General features: G+C 35.9%; 1 protein-coding gene across 2 annotated transcripts; it reads left to right on the forward strand.

The window, feature by feature from the left end:
• The first annotated feature begins 1,397 nt into the window (after nt 1-1,397).
• On the forward strand, nt 1,398-19,857 carry grna (granulin a). Of its 2 annotated transcripts, XM_028454263.1 has the most exons (11): nt 1,398-1,497; nt 2,604-2,744; nt 3,925-4,053; nt 4,516-4,570; nt 8,737-8,834; nt 8,921-9,187; nt 9,268-9,405; nt 11,149-11,316; nt 13,672-13,911; nt 18,298-18,537; nt 19,348-19,857. In XM_028454263.1, exons 2-11 carry the CDS (start codon nt 2,604-2,606, stop codon nt 19,489-19,491), a joined length of 1,620 nt encoding a protein of 539 aa, XP_028310064.1. In that variant the 5' UTR covers nt 1,398-1,497; the 3' UTR covers nt 19,492-19,857. The 2 variants fall into 2 exon arrangements, with proteins under 2 accessions (XP_028310064.1, XP_028310063.1); XM_028454262.1 differs by lacking the exons at nt 18,298-18,537; nt 19,348-19,857 and adding an exon at nt 14,722-15,231.
• The last annotated feature ends 480 nt before the right edge of the window (nt 19,858-20,337 follow it).

A 20,337-nucleotide genomic window follows, 5' to 3' on the forward strand; every position in this document is an offset into this window, starting at 1 on the left:
GATCAACTTACGGAGTTACAAAAGAACGTAGGTTTATTCAAGAACTTAACCGCTTTAATTTTCCCACTGTGAAACAAAGTGTACAACCTCCTGCTGCTGCCTTGGCTCTACCCACTTGAAAAGTTCAAATTTTTCAATTTTGAGCAACTAGGTTGCGCAGGACCCAGTCACTGGAATCACGCGAGTTGGGTCGCTTGAAGTCGCGTCTTTTACATTGGTTTTGAATGTAATCTAGTCACTTCAGTCGCGTTCGGTGTGAAAACACTTTAAGTGACGCAATATCAGTCCCAAAAGCAATTTCACTTAAAATTTTATTTTTTGTAACCAATTTCTATTTAAAGGAAATATCCAACAGTTTAACATTAAAAATGGCTGTAATCATGTGATATTAGGATGGGGCAAATGGAGCATCTGCAAATATTTGAAGTTTCATTTATACACTATTCATGTTTTCACTGTGATGACTGTGCACCTCAGTGAACTGGCTGCGCAGGTGTTTCTCCGAAAGGGATGGATCCAGACCCGTCACCACACCTCAGATCAGATAGCGTCACATTTTTGTTGCCCTGCTGTTATCAAAGTTGCCTACCTCTGCTTTTCTGTGAGATTGAAATAGATTTTATTTGTATTGCACTTTATACCAGCAGACCGCAAAGTTTTAAATTCAGTCTGGCTAAATAAAAGTAATCATAAAAGCTGCTCAAATGTGATTACTTTATAGCATTTGTTTCCTTTTACTTTTTCCTGTTGTGTGTTTCTGTTTAGTTGTGTGTTTCTGTTTCTGTCATTTTGTGTGTTTTCAGAGGCATTTTGTTTTGTGTGTTTTTTCATGGAGTCCTTTTTTGCAGTTTTGTGTTTTTGTTTGTTTCTACATTCATTTTGTCAGTTGTTATTGCAGTGTTGTGTTTTTGTCTGGTATCTTTTAGGATCATTTCAGGTCATAAAAATGATTATTGTCCAAATATTATATGATCATTTTATAAGGAAAAGAAAAAGTTGCCTACCTCTATTTTTCTGTGAGTTTTAAATAGATTTTATTTGTACTGAACTTTGTACGAGCAGACCACAAAGTTTTAAAACCATAAAAGCTACTAAAATGTATTTAGTATTTTACTCTTGGTTTTCGGAGGCATTTTGTGTATTTCTGTTTATTTTTCAAGTAGTTTGTGTGTTTTCAGATTCATTTTTTCAGTTTTTGTCGCTTGTTTTTTGTCTTTTTCCATGGAGCCTGTTTTTGCAGTTTTGTATTTTGTGTTTTATTCCTTTGTTTTTAGTTTCTTTTTGTCATTTTTGTTGCTGTTTTGTGTTTTTATGATCATTTCTGGTCATAAAAAATGAAAACGATTGTCCATATATTTCATTACCATTCTAAGGAGGAGAAAAACCTGTCCAGGTGTGTGGATCTCCTGTTGGGTGTGTTCATGGTCTATTTAAAGCAGCTACTGTTACTAAGCTGAGACTCACTTCAACGTGACGGCTCGTGACAAACTCCCAAAGGTAAAAGAGATTTTTATTTTGAATGATTCTTCTGCATTCTGAAGCCTTAACATCTTCAAACATTCTCTTCTCTTTAAGCTGCACATTGATCTTTAAAAATAATGTAATGAACTGTTTTTTAAAGGGGAATTTGCTTTTCTTTAAAAGTGAAAGTAACATTTTGTTAGAGGACGAGATGTCATGCTTTTCTGTAAAAAAAAAAAAAAGTTCTAATGATATGGTGCCCTGTATTTTATCATTAATACATTTAAACTACTAGTTAATTAGCTCTTTTTTATTATTATTCTCAGACATAAATTCACTGATAATTATCATGACTGTAAATTAATATTAATAGCTGAGTCCAAAGTCAGATATACGATTAAATATGACTGTGTCACTGTATTGGTTTGTGATAAATGAGAAAAGTAGGACCTGTTTTAGTCTTTTTCTTGCTCTTTATAAAGTATTTAAAGGCACAATTCTGATAGGCACCCCCTCTGCACCAGTGGTTTTCAAATAGTGGGGCGCGCCCACTGTTGTGACGCGGGGGCTATATTACTTTATTATTGCTGGTCTAATATATGTGTTTGCACATTTTGTGTTTTTTATGAGTTTTGAAGAGAAATAATCAAGTTTAACCTTTTTTAAAGTCACATTTTCTTGAGCATTTTGTGTGTTTTTGTTTATTCTCCAGTCATTTTGTGCCGTTTTAGATTGATTTTGTCAGTTTTTCTTTCGCTGTTTTGTGCGTTTTTTCATGAACACTTCTTTTTTGCAGTTTCTGGTTTTGTTTTTTTAGTCATATTGTGCGATTGTAGATTGATTTTGTCAATTTTTGTTGCTGTTTTGGGTTTTTTTTTTTATGGAGTCCTTTGCAGTTTTTTGAGTCATTTTGTGCATTTTTTAAATTCATTTGATCTGTTTTTGTTGCTGTTTTGTGTGTTTTTTAGTCATTTTGTGCATTTTTAGATTTGTTTTTTTCTGTTTTTGTTACAGTTTTGTGCTTTGTTTAATTTCTTTGAGTAGTTTTATGTGTTTTTGGATTATCATCATAATTTAATTGGTGGAGAGGATAGTCAGGTTCCTGCTACACATCGCTGTGCTCTCATTTGTCTCTGATGCAGATGTTGAAGCTGCTTCTGCTCATCTGGACGCTGCTGGCTGCGTCTGCTGCTGTTGAATGTCCAGATAAAGGAAACTGTGATGAAGGTCAAACCTGCTGCAGCAGCCCTAACAACGAGTACCAATGCTGTCCCTTTGAGCAGGTCATTTCACTCCTGCCTCCTCCTAAACAATCCCATTAAGTCATTACTGTGACTCTGCACTGCAAGCACAGCACTTACCAAAGTATCTTTGTGGTAGATTTATGTTGTTAAAATGGCTTTTAGCAAATCTAAATGTGTTTATGGTATCACAGTAATCAAGTCAATTCAAAGTCCTGAATATTCTACAGATCATTGTCACAAAATGTGTTTTTAGATTCATTTTGTCTGTTTTTTGTTGCTGTTTTGTTTTATTTTTTTAGTTTTCTTCTAACTTTTTTTGTGTTTTTAGATTCATTTTGTCAGTTTCTTGGAATTAACCAGAAATTGGGAGTAACTTCTAAATATCTGATTCTATTATTTTAGATGACACTAAAATATATTTTCCTTAACATACTTAACATCCCTGTTAAGGGCAAAAAGAAATATTGTCATTAATTTTTCATTCCCGTTGAAAGTTTGCAACTTTATGCAACCCAAGTTGAAATGTCATGTTTCTTAATTGTATTATTTTGAATGAATGCTAATACTTATGTTCGGATATGATACATTTATTGAAAATTACTTCCAATTTCCAATTATTTCCAATGAAAGTTTATATTTTTGAATGTTCCGAAATTTCCCAAGCTTTAGCTCATGTTGAATTTGTCAGAATTTCTCCGTCCCTTTGCAACCTTAATGTTAACAAAACATAATTAGACCATGATTGGAAAAAAATAGTTTGAATGAATGTCTTTTAGAGCTTTTTTGTCCTTTTAATTTCAAATGTAATGCACTTCATATATAGTTTAATTCATCCTGCCTTTGTTTGCTTTCATTCATAGCCTAGCTAGATCAAAAAAGTATTTAAACAACATAAAAAAAAATAGATAAATCGATTATCATCATTCAAGTGCAGCAGAGAAGTTTTTTATGCTTGGTTTCTCATAAACTGACTTGACAACATTACACTGCAGATCACATGGCACATACCACATTCCATCATTAACAATAACATTTTAGAACAGTTGCAACAACAGTTTTTGAAGGCAATGATTTAGATTTCTTTCACTGCACTGAATGATTAATTAAATGTGTTTTAATCCACTTTTCTCGCGAACGTTTCTCTTTGTTTCTCTTTTTTTATTCTCCTTTTTTCACCTCTTTTCTGACATTTCTCTGTGAATTGCGTCTCTCTCCTCAGGCCGAGTGCTGTGAAGATCACATCCACTGTTGTCCTTCATATACTGTTTGTGATCAAATCAGCAGCAGCTGCATCAATGCCACCGTCTCCATTCCTTGGATGGATCGAACGTCTGCAGCTCATCCCACGGTAAGGAGTACCACCATACCTGTCAAGTTTTGGATTTGAAAATATGGGAAATATGTATCTTTTGGCTTATTGTTTATTATTGTTATCACCAAACTTGCTGCAGTTGATGTCCATATATTAGTTCAATTATTTCTACTTTTGTAGCCTTCGATAATGACAAATGGCTTTATATTTCATGTAAATCTTTAGGTTTTTTTTTGGGCGGACTACAGATTTCTGTTTTTAAAACATGATTTATTGTCAGTCAGTATCACATATTTCCTAAATTTCACATCTTCTGTAACGACTAGAGGTCCTACTTCAATCTGAACAAACATTAGCCATGTAGGTCATGTAGAAGCTTAGAAAAACGATACACTTCTCCTAACACTTCTCCTAATTAATGCGGTTTCATTTTTATTACGTAAAATAATCCAAGATATTATCAACTGTCTCCTCTGTGTAACTTTATCACCTGTTTAGACAGAGACTTCGTTCTGGCAGGACTGGCTGAGAACAAAGCAGGGAAAGCAGAAAGGTGAGAGTTCTCTCATGAATAACATTACATGGTTTATTTACTGCGTTCGTCAGCTGATGAGGCCAAAGTGGAAAATCCCCCTGAATTCACCATCAGTTTATCTACTTTAAGTGAGAAAGAAATACTCCCGTCATCTCTCAACTCAACAGCTGAATCATCAAAAACCAACGATACATTACAATTAAGAAAAATAATGTAGTGTATTTATTTAACTTGACACAAGTATGAAATGCATATATTTGTAATAAATATATGTTTAAAAAAACATTAGATTTATTTCTGATTTTGGCTCAGGGGCCACATGTGGTTCCTCGGTCTAATTTTGTGTGTTGTCCAAAGCTACCACACAAAATTGGTCCAAAAAACCAACAAAATGACAGAGAAATACATGAAATAGACTCCTAAAACACACACACTGACAGAAAAATGCATGAAAATAACTCCTAATTTAGAGAAAAATACTCAAAAGACAGATAAAGACACAAAATGACAACTGAAATACACAAAAATGAGTCCGAAATGATTCAAAAGGACAGAAAAATACACAAAAAGACCACTAAAATACATGGAAATGACACCAAAAACACACAGAATGACAGAAAAATACACACAAAGATGACTAAAATACACACAGGATAACAGAAAAATACACAAAAAGACAACTAAAATACACAATATTGACTCAAAAAAACAGCAAAATGACAGGAAAATACATGAAAATTACTCTTAAAACACACAACCTGACAGAAAAATTATAAAATGCCTCCAAAAAGACTGAAATGACAGAAGAATACACAAAAGACAACTAAAATACACAAAAACGACTCCAAAAACACACAGAATGGCAGAAAAATGCATGAAAATGACAAATAAAATGCCTCCTAAAACATAAAAACCATAGTTATTTCCTGTGTTAGTGCTCAGATTGGTTATTTTTCTAAATACTGACATGAATGTTAGACCACAACATGTTTGTGGCCCCCGCTGTGATAAACGTTGCCTGTCTCTTAATCAGAGTTCTGAATTCACAGTTGGAATGATTTACAGGCTCGACCAGTTATTGTTGTTGTTGGTTCTGTTTTTGGAAGTTTTCAACATTTGTCCCAATGAAGGAAACATAATGACTGTCAACCTGTATGGAATGGATGTCATTACTTTCAGGTTTATTTGCCTGTTCAATTCTGAACCAAAGTGTTCCTAACATCTGACATACTTGCTAAGGCTAAGGGAGCCATCCAAAAAAGTTCATTATTCTATCTAATCTTATGGTATTTTTAGAGTAAAAGTATTTTTTAGTGTTTGTTGTTGTGAAAAAACAAGTTTGTGCAATTATCCTAATTTGTTGTGTTAATATCTTATTTTTGTGCACTTTATGTCCCCTTTTTACTGTTTTTTATTTTTTTTATTTGATTTTTAATGAATGTTTTCTTTAGTTTACGTGTATTTTTTTAGGTAACTATTGATTGGGTTCTTGTTTTCTAAAAATAAAAGTAATGGTGAAAGACAAAGATATTCAGGTGCTTGTGTCTAAATTGAAAGTGACATTTACTGTGATGCAAAGGAGCGCCACTCAAAGCCCCACATTATTTAGCACTGCTTTCAGGGTTATTTTTGAGTTATTTCAACACTTCTATTTGTGAGACTTTCCTTTTTCTGACGTAAAAACTGAAACACCGTCATTGTAGTAGAGAAGGTGAAGGCGCTTTTTTGTGACTTTACCGTCACATTTAACAAGTTCAACCAGAAACTACAACCATTTCCTGTTCATTGTTAATCAGTCCTGGATTTCAGATACTTCCTTGTTTCTTCCTCTCAGTAACGGCTCCTCAAACCAGTTAGGCTTGTTGCTGCAGGAGGTTTTTTCATCAGATTTGCACGGCCTCAAAAGAAAGATTATCAGTGTTTCTTTGCCAATCGCAGCTGAGTTCCTGCTCTGAAAGAAGTGTGTGTGCTTCTAGTTTTTCTCTAAAAGGCACACAAAATGTTTCCTTTATTTTTTTAAAGATATAAAGAAACTAACACATACCATGATAAAGCCATTATTAAGTCAGAGATGCTCATTATGTGACTCTTTATGTCTTAATTTTAATTATTATTTCCCCAGAAAACTTAAAAAAGGGAGAAACTTTCAACCCCTTTTTACCATCTTTTTGGCCATTTTGTAACTTCCTTTGTCCAGTTTTTGCCCCTTTTCCAAAACATATTACACTTTTTAGTTTTTTCAGATTTTAGCTCCTTTTGCCAATAAATGTCACTTTTTTTGTTTTTGACACTTTCATCCAAATTGTGTCCTTTCTTTAACCACTTTTCATCCAAATAAGCTAACTTTTTCCTAATAAATAACGCTTGTTTCCTATTTCCTACATTTTGCCTCTTTTTCTTTGACATTTTTGCATTTTTTCCACCATCGTTTGCCACATTTTGCTCATTTAAGCTACCTTTTGCCATGAGACCACCTGTTTCCTCTTTTTCGTCAATTTATATTTTTGCCACTCTTGACTGCTTTTGGCTCATTTTAGTCACTCTTCACTCTTTTCCAGCCATGTTTTTGCCACCTGTTACTAATTTTTTGTCACTTACTTGTCGCTGTTAAGTCTTTGTATACCTTCTCAGAATGGCAGCTTCATCAAATGGCTGGTTGTGATTGGCCTAATCACTGTTCAATCAAACTAACTGGACCAATACGTTTTCAACAATGAATCCCTCTGTAAAAAATGAGGAGGATGAATTTTGGTTTTTATGAAAGTACGAGTGTGAAATGTGAAAGAAAAATGTGAAAGAAAAAAAAGGGTTTGGGGTTGGAGACAAAAGAGTTGAGGTGGGGGTAGAGAGTGTCCTGTGAGACTGTACGTTTATACATGTTTACCAAAATCTGTGCAAATATGTAACATATATACATACACACATATCTACACGCACGCACACACACACACACACACACACACACACACACACACACACACACACACACACACACACACACACACACACACACACACATTATACAGCATATATATTTATTTTACCTTTAAAATAGTGCTGCCTTAACTTCACCATGAGTGAACAATTATCCTTTCAATATTAACTCACACACTGTCTGTGTTTTTTTTTTTTTTTTTCTTAGTAGAGCCAAGGGTTGATGTTCGAATCCCTAAACAGCTGGCCAGCTATGTAAAGCTTGTCTACGACCAGTTTTGAATTTTTGCCTCTCTGTCGGTTTTCCTTAAAAATAGGATTTAAGTTTTTTTTTAAGTTCCCGACCTTTACTTTTAACCTCGATTTTCTGCTGAAAGTGCAGATGACGAAGTTTTTCAGCAGAGCCTCTGTGTCGTCGTTGGGGGTTTCTTGTCTCGCATACTGCGAGATTGGATATCCAGGACTGTCTCTTTAAGAAGCTTGTTTTCATTTTTTAGCTCTTTCACCTCGGAGGTCACCGCAGATAAAGCCAAATGGATATCATTATTGTCTTTTTGTAAGTCCTGAATTTGTTGGTGCAAATTCCAGGCTGGCCTTCATTTCCTGAAAGTCTTGGTGCAGTAAATTAACCACACCCAGCCTTTTTTTTTTATAGATTTAAGGATCTTTGTCTGAGACTCTGCCTCCAGATCTGACGTATTCGTAGAGGAGTCGTTCTTTTTGCGTTTTGCAGCCTTACCTGATGTGCTTGCGGTTTTCGGGCCGGTTTCCATCACATACTCAGCGTAATATTGGTCGAGGAACTCTTTGAGTTCCTCCACTCTGGCTGGTGAGAGGGCGCGTGGTCAGCTCTCATTGGTGGCATGAATTTAACGGTAAGAAGCGTTAATATGTGCAAGTAAAAATAGTTGGTGAACTAGTCAAGGCAGAGGGCCGCCATGTTGAATTTTCAAAGACTGTCACGTGACTCTCAGAACATCTCGTGTAACTTTCCTCTCTCGACTGTTTGGGTTTCAACAACTTTAAATCAACTACGATAAGAACAACCAGAAGTGCAGCTAAAAAAGACTGTACTATACCATAAAGAAAATCTGCATTTGGCAAGAGACTACCCATGAAAATGAGCATTTCAGCAAAGTTCAGATTTACATTTTTACTATGTTTTTTTATTAATGTGCACAGTCCCTCTCAAATACAGATTTTTTTCTCTCTTTGTGTGAATGTACAGTTTAAACCCTTTTGTCCTGCAGACAATAACATTACCTGTAATGGGACGTCATTGTGTCCTGATGGCTGCACCTGCTGCATGGGCACGGTCCAGAAGTGGGAGTGCTGTCCTCTACCTCAGGTAGCTTTCACGCACAATTCATGAAAAGCTCCCTATGAAATCAAATGTAAAAGGTTCCATTCATAAGTCCGATCAATGGTTCCCAGGCTGTTTGCTGTGCGGACTATCGCCACTGCTGTCCTCATGGCCAGAGATGTAATCTGGCAAATCAGAGGTGTGACACCGACCTAGAGTCTATGCCTTGGTTTGAGAAGATACCTGCGATCCAGAGGAAGGACGTGGTGGTGAAGGACGTGGAGGTGAAGGAAGTGAAGGTGAAGAACGTCTCGTGTGACCAAACTGCTGCTTGTCCTGACAAAACCACCTGCTGCAAAACATTAGATGGAGGGTGGGGGTGCTGTCCTTTCCCAAATGTAGGACAACTCTTCGCTTTTCAAAAAAGAAATGCTTAAATATAACATCCACAAATAAACACTCTATCGATGGTTCCCAGGCTGTTTGCTGTTCTGACTATCGCCACTGCTGTCCTCACGGCCAGAAATGTAACCTGGAAAAGCAGAGATGTGACACCGACCTACAGTCTCTGCCTTGGTTTGAGAAGATACCTGCGAACCAGAGGAAGAATGTGGAGGTGAAGGACGTGCCATGTAACAAAACCGCTTCTTGTCCTGACAGAACCACCTGCTGCAAAACATTAGATGGAGGGTGGGGGTGCTGTCCTTTCCCAAATGTAGGACAACTCTTCGCTTTTCAAAAAAGAAATGCTTAAATATAACATCCACAAATAAACACTCTATCGATGGTTCCCAGGCTGTTTGCTGTTCTGACTATCGCCACTCGCTGTCCCTCACGGCCAGATGTAACCTGGAAAAGCAGAGATGTGACACCGACCTACAGTCTCTGCCTGGTTTGAGAAGATACCTGCGAATCCAGAGAAGGATGTGAGGTGAGGGAAGTCCAAACGTGTTGTTTCCGACTCTTCGGCCCCATCCACATGGAGCGAGTTGTAGTTTAACATGCCATACGTCACACAGCAACAAGGGATTTGGAAGCTGAATATGATAACTTCTGAAAACAGGTCCCAGAGTGAGAAAGTCTGTGAACGCCACCCGCTGTATACGATACTCGGCAAAGATGATGAAATAGCCCCAACTCTCTATTAATACGCATGGCGGCTTCTTCTTAGTCTTCTTCGTCTTCCTTCTTCTTCTTCTTCTTCTTCTTCTTCTTCTTCTTCTTCTTCTTCTTCTTCTTCTTCTTCTTCTTCTTCTTCTTCTTCTTCTTCTTCTTCTTCTTCTTCTTCTTCTTCGTCATTTATGGCAAAGTGGATGCCACAGGGCGTATTACTGCCCTCCACTGGTCTTTATTTTCACGACTAGATCCTCCCGTATTTTCCAGTGTCAGCACAGCCTTAAAAATTACCTGGTGGTTGTTTTTATGACCAAACAAAGAAAAGAATGAAAAAACCTCCACTCCAAATTCAGACATGCTCGCAAATAGATGCTGCCTTTCTCGGTGTCTTCTTCCCTGTTTTGGTGAATTTCTATGGCAGCGTTACAGCGCCACATAGAGGCCCTTAATGTTTACTACAGCGTTTTCTGCCTTTTCATGTGGAAGCACACATAATTACCTATTTTATGGGGAAAACGCTTTCGTTTTGTCTCCGTGTGGACGGGGTCTCAGGCTCAACTCAGCCTTGTTTATGTAACACCAAATAGGAGATGATGATGATGATGATGATGATGATGATGATGATGATGAAGAAGAAGAGGAACAACTCACTTTCAACAGAAACTTCCAGCTGAATCAGATTTAGTTAGCAGAGTTAATTTTGTTAAGTCAGCTTTCATAGACAAAAACTTTTTTTCGTGACAAAAACAAGACGATGACTGATTATTTTTTTTAAATTTCATGAGAATGAAAAAGATATCTAAACTTTCTTAGGATTTGTCATGTTAGTTTGACTGTATGGACAATAACTTGTGTTATATGAAAGAAAAGGTGAATATGTGTGTGTCAACATGCAAAAATCTCAAATCTTGACAAATTTATTCAACTAAATTCTGGCAAAAAATTAAAAAAAATCCTTTGATGTATTTAAAAGCCACTGATGTTATTATATATCATATTATATCATAACAGTGAAAGTTACACATTTAATCCAGGCAGCTTTAAATATTGGCCTTATTTCGGATTGACAAATGTTTATTGACGTTTTACAAAGGCGACTAAACACAGTAAACGTCGTTTTTTTTTTTTGTTATTTTAGCTGATATTTTTCGAAACCATCAAAATGGCGGTTGAAATTCACTTACAAGGATGTTTTGATATTTGCTTTTATTTTAATTCTGTGTATTTATTTATTTTTTTAAAGGCAGATTCAACGGAAGACAGTGATGAAGAGGAGGGTGAGGATGATGGGAAGATGGAAGCAGAGTTGCAGCCCGGGATTAAGTGCGATGCAACCTCCAGCTGCCCAGCTCTCACCACCTGCTGCTTCATGGAGGATTTTCACAAATATGGCTGCTGTCCACTGCCTAAAGTGAGCACAGAGGCTCTCCTGCTTCTTTTATATATCGTAACATTCTTATGTTACAGTAAGAAATTATTACACATGTGAAAAGAAACACAAAGAAAGGGCACATATGTGATTAAAAAATAAAAATAGAGACCGAGACAAATATATTGACACAAGAAGTGGAAAGGGATTAAATATGGATGGAAATATTTTTGTTTTTGTTTTTATGTCGCTCATTTTATGGATTTTCTTTTTTTGTTGTTGTCATCTTATATATTTTTCAGTCGTTTTGTGTATTTTTGTGTCCTTCTGGAGTCATTTTAGTTTTCTTGTTGTTTGTGAAAAATGTTATATTTTTGTATTTTTGGTGGGTTTTTTTGTTTCCGGATCCATTTTTCTAATTCTTTTGTTGTTGTTTTTTTTAGTTACTTTGTGTATTTTTGTTATAATTTTGTGTTTTTTGTTTGTTTTTTATGTCATGTTGTGTATTTTTATGTAATTTGGGGGGTATGCTACGAAGCGAGATTACCTCTTATCGCGCTGGCTTCCGGGATTTAAACAGTTCGCTAACGTCTTAAGGAGCTAAATCACCATGGTAACTTAGGCTGAACGACTAGCCTGGTCTGGAGAAGGTTTTGTTCTGGCTAGGATCTTAGCGAGTGCTTAAGTCCCACCCCCTGACTAATCAGATCTCTTAGAAAACGACCTGCCCATTGATAGAAGATCCTGGTTGGTGCAGATCTGACAGCTGCGTTTAGGAAAGAAAGATTATTAATGATATATGCAATTCTTTTATTTACAGATGACATCCTTTAGGAAATATATAGATTTATATCTGATGGACTGATCTACAGTCAGCTGATGAAGCCTGTGTCTCTGTATGTGCGGACGATGGGTGAAGTCATTCATTCATTCATACGCTATAGTGAGGCTAACAGCATCAGCAGGAACATACTACAGTACAATGTGCTCTCATCCCAGTGTGTGATAAATAGGTCTACTGGAATAGAAAAACATATGTGCTGTAATAAAGTTTAACTGATCGATGCTGTCCGTTTATCATCCAATGGATTCATATCATAAATAATTTCACACTTTTACGCATTAACAGTATCACAGCTTCCTGCCTGGGTTCTTTCGTTCCAGCCTTTTCTGTGACAACAGTGTTGTTTTTGGTCTGAATTATAGATTTTGATTATTCATCATTTTAAACTTAAGCAACACCTAATCTGGTCGGGTCCAAGTTATGAAGTGGATCAGATCTGAGCGAGTATAAAAGCTGGTGCGAGCAGCACAAACAGTGTTGGTCATTGCTGTCATCATGGATTTATATTCATTATATTTGTTTTTACGATCAAAAGCTGTTCCTCCATTGTAAAGACACTCGCTCTACCAGTTTTATTCATTGGTCAGACACTGCTGTCTCCACCCCTTTTATGTGAACGCGCACGTACCGAGGCTGAAATCACTTGGCTTAAAGGTGGGGTAGGGGATTTTCTCCAGATTCACTTTTTAAGGGTGAAGGCAGAGCCGTCGGGGAAGTTACATTCAAAATCACCCACCCTCCCTTTAAATTAGCGTGTTGTGATCGACCGTCGTAAGACAGCTTCTCTCTGACAGGAAATGTTCGGTTAGGTGAATCCCGCTAATGGAGATTAATCCAGGATGTAACTATCTATTTGTGTCATTCCCCCGTGAGTTATTGAGTCTATTCTTGTTTTCGTTTAGTGTTTTTGTTGTCATTTGGTGTAATTTTTTGAGTCATATAATGTATCTGTGTTGTTTTTTGTGTGTCTACATCCATTTTGTGATTTTTTTTTGTTTTTTATTTAGTGTATTCTTGTTGTCATTTAGTGGGTATTTTTGTAATTTAGTGTTTTTGTTTGTAATCTGGTGGGTTTTTTGAGCCATGTTGTGTGTTTTTGAGTCATTTTGAACAGCTGAGGCCTACTAATGTTAGAACATTCTGGTATGAGACGTTTCTTAGTTGAAAGTGTACGGTAGCCATACGGACAACCCCCAATGTTATTCGTACGTTTACCAAAGTACAAGTACGTAGCATCTTAAGTTTAGGGTTAGGTAACGTATCAATATCATAACTATTCATAAATACGTAGCATGTCCGAAACAAACAGAAATACAAGTACGCAGCGTCTTAGTTACAAGACCTAAACTGGCAAATGAGGGGATATGGCTACCGTACGAATAGCCACTGTCTTCTTGTTTTACTTTGTTTCTAAAGTTTCCACGTTCTCTGCAGTTCACTGTTTCCCGCCTTCGTTCCTTTCATTTCATTGACATTTCTCTGGTGTTTAGTAATACAGTCTCATGTTTCCCTGAATAATAAACACTGAACTCTGACCCTTCTCCTCTCATCAGGCCGTGTGCTGTACTGGAGGGATGTACTGCTGTCCTGAATCCTACACATGCAATATGCAGACAGAGAAGTGTGTGAGAGGAGATGAGGCGATCCCCTGGTTCTCAAAGCGTCCCATCCTGACCAAAGCTGCCACGTTCCAACCCGACTACCGTCAGTGTGACGGGACGAGTCAATGTCCGGCCCTCAGCACCTGCTGCAGGCTGCCTGTGGGCGAGTGGGGCTGCTGTCCACTGCAGGACGTAAGAAATAATGTTCAAAACAACAAGAAAAACACACAATGACTCCAGAAATACACAAAATGACAATGAATTTTGCAAAAAAGCAACAAATATACACAAAATGACTCCAAGGAAGCACACAAAACAGCCAAAACATGCACAAAATGAGAAATAATATTCAAAGCAACAAGAAAAACACACACAATGACTCAAAAATATACAAAAAACAGCGAATTATACAAAAAAGCAACAAATATACACAAAATGACTTGAAGGAAACACACAAAACAACTAAAAAACGTACACAAAATGAGAAATAATATTCAAAACAACAACAAAAATACACAATGACTCAAAAATATACAAAATGAGAATAAATTATGCAAAGCAGCAACAAATATACACAAAATCACTCAAAGAAAACACATAAAACAACAACACACAAAATGAGAAATAATATTCAAAACAAGAAAAACACACAATATGTATCTCCAATATATATATATCCATAAATATACAAAATGATGTGATAAAAGTTGCCCACGATAGAAACTATGGAGCTGCATCTCATAGTTTTCTGATTCCACAAATAAACACATCAAACCTGAAATTAATTTTCCAGAAGAAAAGTGTAAAGAAATGTAATTTTCTTATTAATAAAAAGTAAAAGTGCTTAGCAGTGAAAGCCATGAGTGTAAAAAGTGTGATTAGACTCAATTGTTTTAAAAAAGCAAACAAAAAAACAATCCCCCTTCAAAATAAAAGTATTGTTCTACCTACGCTGATGTAAAACCTGTGTGTTTTTAACATTGCTTTCCTTCCTGTCTGCAGGCGGTTTGCTGCAGTGGCTCCAGTAGCTGTTGTCCTAAAGGCTACAGCTGCAGTGAGGAGGGCCAGTGCATCCAGAAGGCCAGGTTGGACTGGTCCATGTGGAAAATGCTCCTCTCTGATAAAAAAGACCCTGAGTTCATGTGAAGACTTCACCTCTGCAGGGCTGCATTTGTTTTTTTTTTGTTTTTTGTTTTTTTACAGGCTTATAAATGAGTTAAAACACAGTGCTTTGGTGAATTAAAGGAGAGGGAAAACTGAGAAACTGAATCACACTCAGGTTTTCATTAAGTTCATGTCTGATTAATGTGCAAAATGAAAAGAAGGGTACCAAAGGTGTCAGTTTGTCTGTGTTCACAATCAGACCGTGGGGGGGTTGGGTTTTATATCTGCTTGTTATAATCATCATTTTTACAGATTGTTGCATGTTATTGTGTTGAATTTGGAAGCAAAGAATAAATCTTCTCCAGATCTTTATAAAATCATTTTTTTTAAATAAAAGATTGAATTGTGTCCGTTTGTGAGCAGTGATTTAATTTTGCATCGAGTGTAATGAGTTTTATTTTGGTACATGCAACACAAAACTGGAGAAACAAATAATAGGTATATCTTAGTTATCTGTCTGAGCATTTTTTTTAAAAAAAACAAAGTTTAATGAAAAAACAATCGAATAAAAAAAAATTTAAAAAATGAATTAAAAAAAACAAAACAAATTGAATACAAATAAATAAATACATTTAGAAAATCAATTTTTCTTTAAAAAAAAAAAAAAATTCTGTATATGGATTAAATACATAGATTTTAAGTTTATCACGGCCATTTATGGGCCACAGATAGTTTGGACCACAGCTGTAGTTGACAATCTTCACCTTAACCACAGATATACGTCTTCACCATTCAATAACTGCATAAATATACAGTCAATTTTATTTATTTTTCCACAGGAATCTTTCAAGGGTGCATTTGCTCAGCACAATTTGCTCGAAAATGAAGTATTATGTTTGTTATTTTCTTACTATTTAAATTTCTGTGATTCAACTGAATAAGTTAATTATAATAAAATTAATTAAGTAAATAAATTATACATAGTGGATGTATCCAATGTATAAGGTTGTGGAAATTAAGTACATTGACATTTAAGAAAGAATGAGAAACAAAACAAATTAGCAAACACAGAACAATAAATATGTACGTATTTTTATATTATTATTATTATTATTATTATTATTAATTAATTAATAATTTATTGTTTAGTTTAGTTTTTACATATATATGTTACAGTAAGAAATTATTACACATGTGAAAAGAAACACAAAGAAAGGGCACATATGTGATTAAAAAATAAAAATAGAGACCGAGACAAATATATTGACACAAGAAGTGGAAAGGGATTAAATATGGATGGAAATATTTTTGTTTTTGTTTTTATGTCGCTCATTTTATGGATTTTCTTTTTTTGTTGTTGTCATCTTATATATTTTTCAGTCGTTTTGTGTATTTTTGTGTCCTTCTGGAGTCATTTTAGTTTTCTTGTTGTTTGTGAAAAATGTTATATTTTTGTATTTTTGGTGGGTTTTTTTGTTTCCGGATCCATTTTTCTAATTCTTTTGTTGTTGTTTTTTTTAGTTACTTTGTGTATTTTTGTTATAATTTTGTGTTTTTTGTTTGTTTTTTATGTCATGTTGTGTATTTTTATGTAATTTGGGGGGTATGCTACGAAGCGAGATTACCTCTTATCGCGCTGGCTTCCGGGATTTAAACAGTTCGCTAACGTCTTAAGGAGCTAAATCACCATGGTAACTTAGGCTGAACGACTAGCCTGGTCTGGAGAAGGTTTTGTTCTGGCTAGGATCTTAGCGAGTGCTTAAGTCCCACCCCCTGACTAATCAGATCTCTTAGAAAACGACCTGCCCATTGATAGAAGATCCTGGTTGGTGCAGATCTGACAGCTGCGTTTAGGAAAGAAAGATTATTAATGATATATGCAATTCTTTTATTTACAGATGACATCCTTTAGGAAATATATAGATTTATATCTGATGGACTGATCTACAGTCAGCTGATGAAGCCTGTGTCTCTGTATGTGCGGACGATGGGTGAAGTCATTCATTCATTCATACGCTATAGTGAGGCTAACAGCATCAGCAGGAACATACTACAGTACAATGTGCTCTCATCCCAGTGTGTGATAAATAGGTCTACTGGAATAGAAAAACATATGTGCTGTAATAAAGTTTAACTGATCGATGCTGTCCGTTTATCATCCAATGGATTCATATCATAAATAATTTCACACTTTTACGCATTAACAGTATCACAGCTTCCTGCCTGGGTTCTTTCGTTCCAGCCTTTTCTGTGACAACAGTGTTGTTTTTGGTCTGAATTATAGATTTTGATTATTCATCATTTTAAACTTAAGCAACACCTAATCTGGTCGGGTCCAAGTTATGAAGTGGATCAGATCTGAGCGAGTATAAAAGCTGGTGCGAGCAGCACAAACAGTGTTGGTCATTGCTGTCATCATGGATTTATATTCATTATATTTGTTTTTACGATCAAAAGCTGTTCCTCCATTGTAAAGACACTCGCTCTACCAGTTTTATTCATTGGTCAGACACTGCTGTCTCCACCCCTTTTATGTGAACGCGCACGTACCGAGGCTGAAATCACTTGGCTTAAAGGTGGGGTAGGGGATTTTCTCCAGATTCACTTTTTAAGGGTGAAGGCAGAGCCGTCGGGGAAGTTACATTCAAAATCACCCACCCTCCCTTTAAATTAGCGTGTTGTGATCGACCGTCGTAAGACAGCTTCTCTCTGACAGGAAATGTTCGGTTAGGTGAATCCCGCTAATGGAGATTAATCCAGGATGTAACTATCTATTTGTGTCATTCCCCCGTGAGTTATTGAGTCTATTCTTGTTTTCGTTTAGTGTTTTTGTTGTCATTTGGTGTAATTTTTTGAGTCATATAATGTATCTGTGTTGTTTTTTGTGTGTCTACATCCATTTTGTGATTTTTTTTGTTTTTTATTTAGTGTATTCTTGTTGTCATTTAGTGGGTATTTTTGTAATTTAGTGTTTTTGTTTGTAATCTGGTGGGTTTTTTGAGCCATGTTGTGTGTTTTTGAGTCATTTTGAACAGCTGAGGCCTACTAATGTTAGAACATTCTGGTATGAGACGTTTCTTAGTTGAAAGTGTACGGTAGCCATACGGACAACCCCCAATGTTATTCGTACGTTTACCAAAGTACAAGTACGTAGCATCTTAAGTTTAGGGTTAGGTAACGTATCAATATCATAACTATTCATAAATACGTAGCATGTCCGAAACAAACAGAAATACAAGTACGCAGCGTCTTAGTTACAAGACCTAAACTGGCAAATGAGGGGATATGGCTACCGTACGAATAGCCACTGTCTTCTTGTTTTACTTTGTTTCTAAAGTTTCCACGTTCTCTGCAGTTCACTGTTTCCCGCCTTCGTTCCTTTCATTTCATTGACATTTCTCTGGTGTTTAGTAATACAGTCTCATGTTTCCCTGAATAATAAACACTGAACTCTGACCCTTCTCCTCTCATCAGGCCGTGTGCTGTACTGGAGGGATGTACTGCTGTCCTGAATCCTACACATGCAATATGCAGACAGAGAAGTGTGTGAGAGGAGATGAGGCGATCCCCTGGTTCTCAAAGCGTCCCATCCTGACCAAAGCTGCCACGTTCCAACCCGACTACCGTCAGTGTGACGGGACGAGTCAATGTCCGGCCCTCAGCACCTGCTGCAGGCTGCCTGTGGGCGAGTGGGGCTGCTGTCCACTGCAGGACGTAAGAAATAATGTTCAAAACAACAAGAAAAACACACAATGACTCCAGAAATACACAAAATGACAATGAATTTTGCAAAAAAGCAACAAATATACACAAAATGACTCCAAGGAAGCACACAAAACAGCCAAAACATGCACAAAATGAGAAATAATATTCAAAGCAACAAGAAAAACACACACAATGACTCAAAAATATACAAAAAACAGCGAATTATACAAAAAAGCAACAAATATACACAAAATGACTTGAAGGAAACACACAAAACAACTAAAAAACGTACACAAAATGAGAAATAATATTCAAAACAACAACAAAAATACACAATGACTCAAAAATATACAAAATGAGAATAAATTATGCAAAGCAGCAACAAATATACACAAAATCACTCAAAGAAAACACATAAAACAACAACACACAAAATGAGAAATAATATTCAAAACAAGAAAAACACACAATATGTATCTCCAATATATATATATCCATAAATATACAAAATGATGTGATAAAAGTTGCCCACGATAGAAACTATGGAGCTGCATCTCATAGTTTTCTGATTCCACAAATAAACACATCAAACCTGAAATTAATTTTCCAGAAGAAAAGTGTAAAGAAATGTAATTTTCTTATTAATAAAAAGTAAAAGTGCTTAGCAGTGAAAGCCATGAGTGTAAAAAGTGTGATTAGACTCAATTGTTTTAAAAAAGCAAACAAAAAAACAATCCCCCTTCAAAATAAAAGTATTGTTCTACCTACGCTGATGTAAAACCTGTGTGTTTTTAACATTGCTTTCCTTCCTGTCTGCAGGCGGTTTGCTGCAGTGGCTCCAGTAGCTGTTGTCCTAAAGGCTACAGCTGCAGTGAGGAGGGCCAGTGCATCCAGAAGGCCAGGTTGGACTGGTCCATGTGGAAAATGCTCCTCTCTGATAAAAAAGACCCTGAGTTCATGTGAAGACTTCACCTCTGCAGGGCTGCATTTGTTTTTTTTTTGTTTTTTGTTTTTTTACAGGCTTATAAATGAGTTAAAACACAGTGCTTTGGTGAATTAAAGGAGAGGGAAAACTGAGAAACTGAATCACACTCAGGTTTTCATTAAGTTCATGTCTGATTAATGTGCAAAATGAAAAGAAGGGTACCAAAGGTGTCAGTTTGTCTGTGTTCACAATCAGACCGTGGGGGGGTTGGGTTTTATATCTGCTTGTTATAATCATCATTTTTACAGATTGTTGCATGTTATTGTGTTGAATTTGGAAGCAAAGAATAAATCTTCTCCAGATCTTTATAAAATCATTTTTTTTAAATAAAAGATTGAATTGTGTCCGTTTGTGAGCAGTGATTTAATTTTGCATCGAGTGTAATGAGTTTTATTTTGGTACATGCAACACAAAACTGGAGAAACAAATAATAGGTATATCTTAGTTATCTGTCTGAGCATTTTTTTTAAAAAAAACAAAGTTTAATGAAAAAACAATCGAATAAAAAAAAATTTAAAAAATGAATTAAAAAAAACAAAACAAATTGAATACAAATAAATAAATACATTTAGAAAATCAATTTTTCTTTAAAAAAAAAAAAAAATTCTGTATATGGATTAAATACATAGATTTTAAGTTTATCACGGCCATTTATGGGCCACAGATAGTTTGGACCACAGCTGTAGTTGACAATCTTCACCTTAACCACAGATATACGTCTTCACCATTCAATAACTGCATAAATATACAGTCAATTTTATTTATTTTTCCACAGGAATCTTTCAAGGGTGCATTTGCTCAGCACAATTTGCTCGAAAATGAAG

This window comes from Gouania willdenowi, chromosome 8, assembly GCF_900634775.1.
Source record: "Gouania willdenowi chromosome 8, fGouWil2.1, whole genome shotgun sequence".
NCBI lineage: Eukaryota > Metazoa > Chordata > Actinopteri > Blenniiformes > Gobiesocidae > Gouania > Gouania willdenowi.

Coding starts and splice junctions, on each gene's coding strand:
- grna (XM_028454263.1), top strand. CDS start 2,604: ATGTTGAAGCTGCTTCTGCTCATCTGGACGCTGCTGGCTGCGTCTGCT. Junction 4,054..4,515: donor CGTCTGCAGCTCATCCCACG/GTAAGGAGTACC, acceptor TCACCTGTTTAG/ACAGAGACTTCGTTCTGGCA. Junction 9,406..11,148: donor ACCAGAGGAAGAATGTGGAG/GTGAAGGACGTG, acceptor ATTTTTTTAAAG/GCAGATTCAACGGAAGACAG.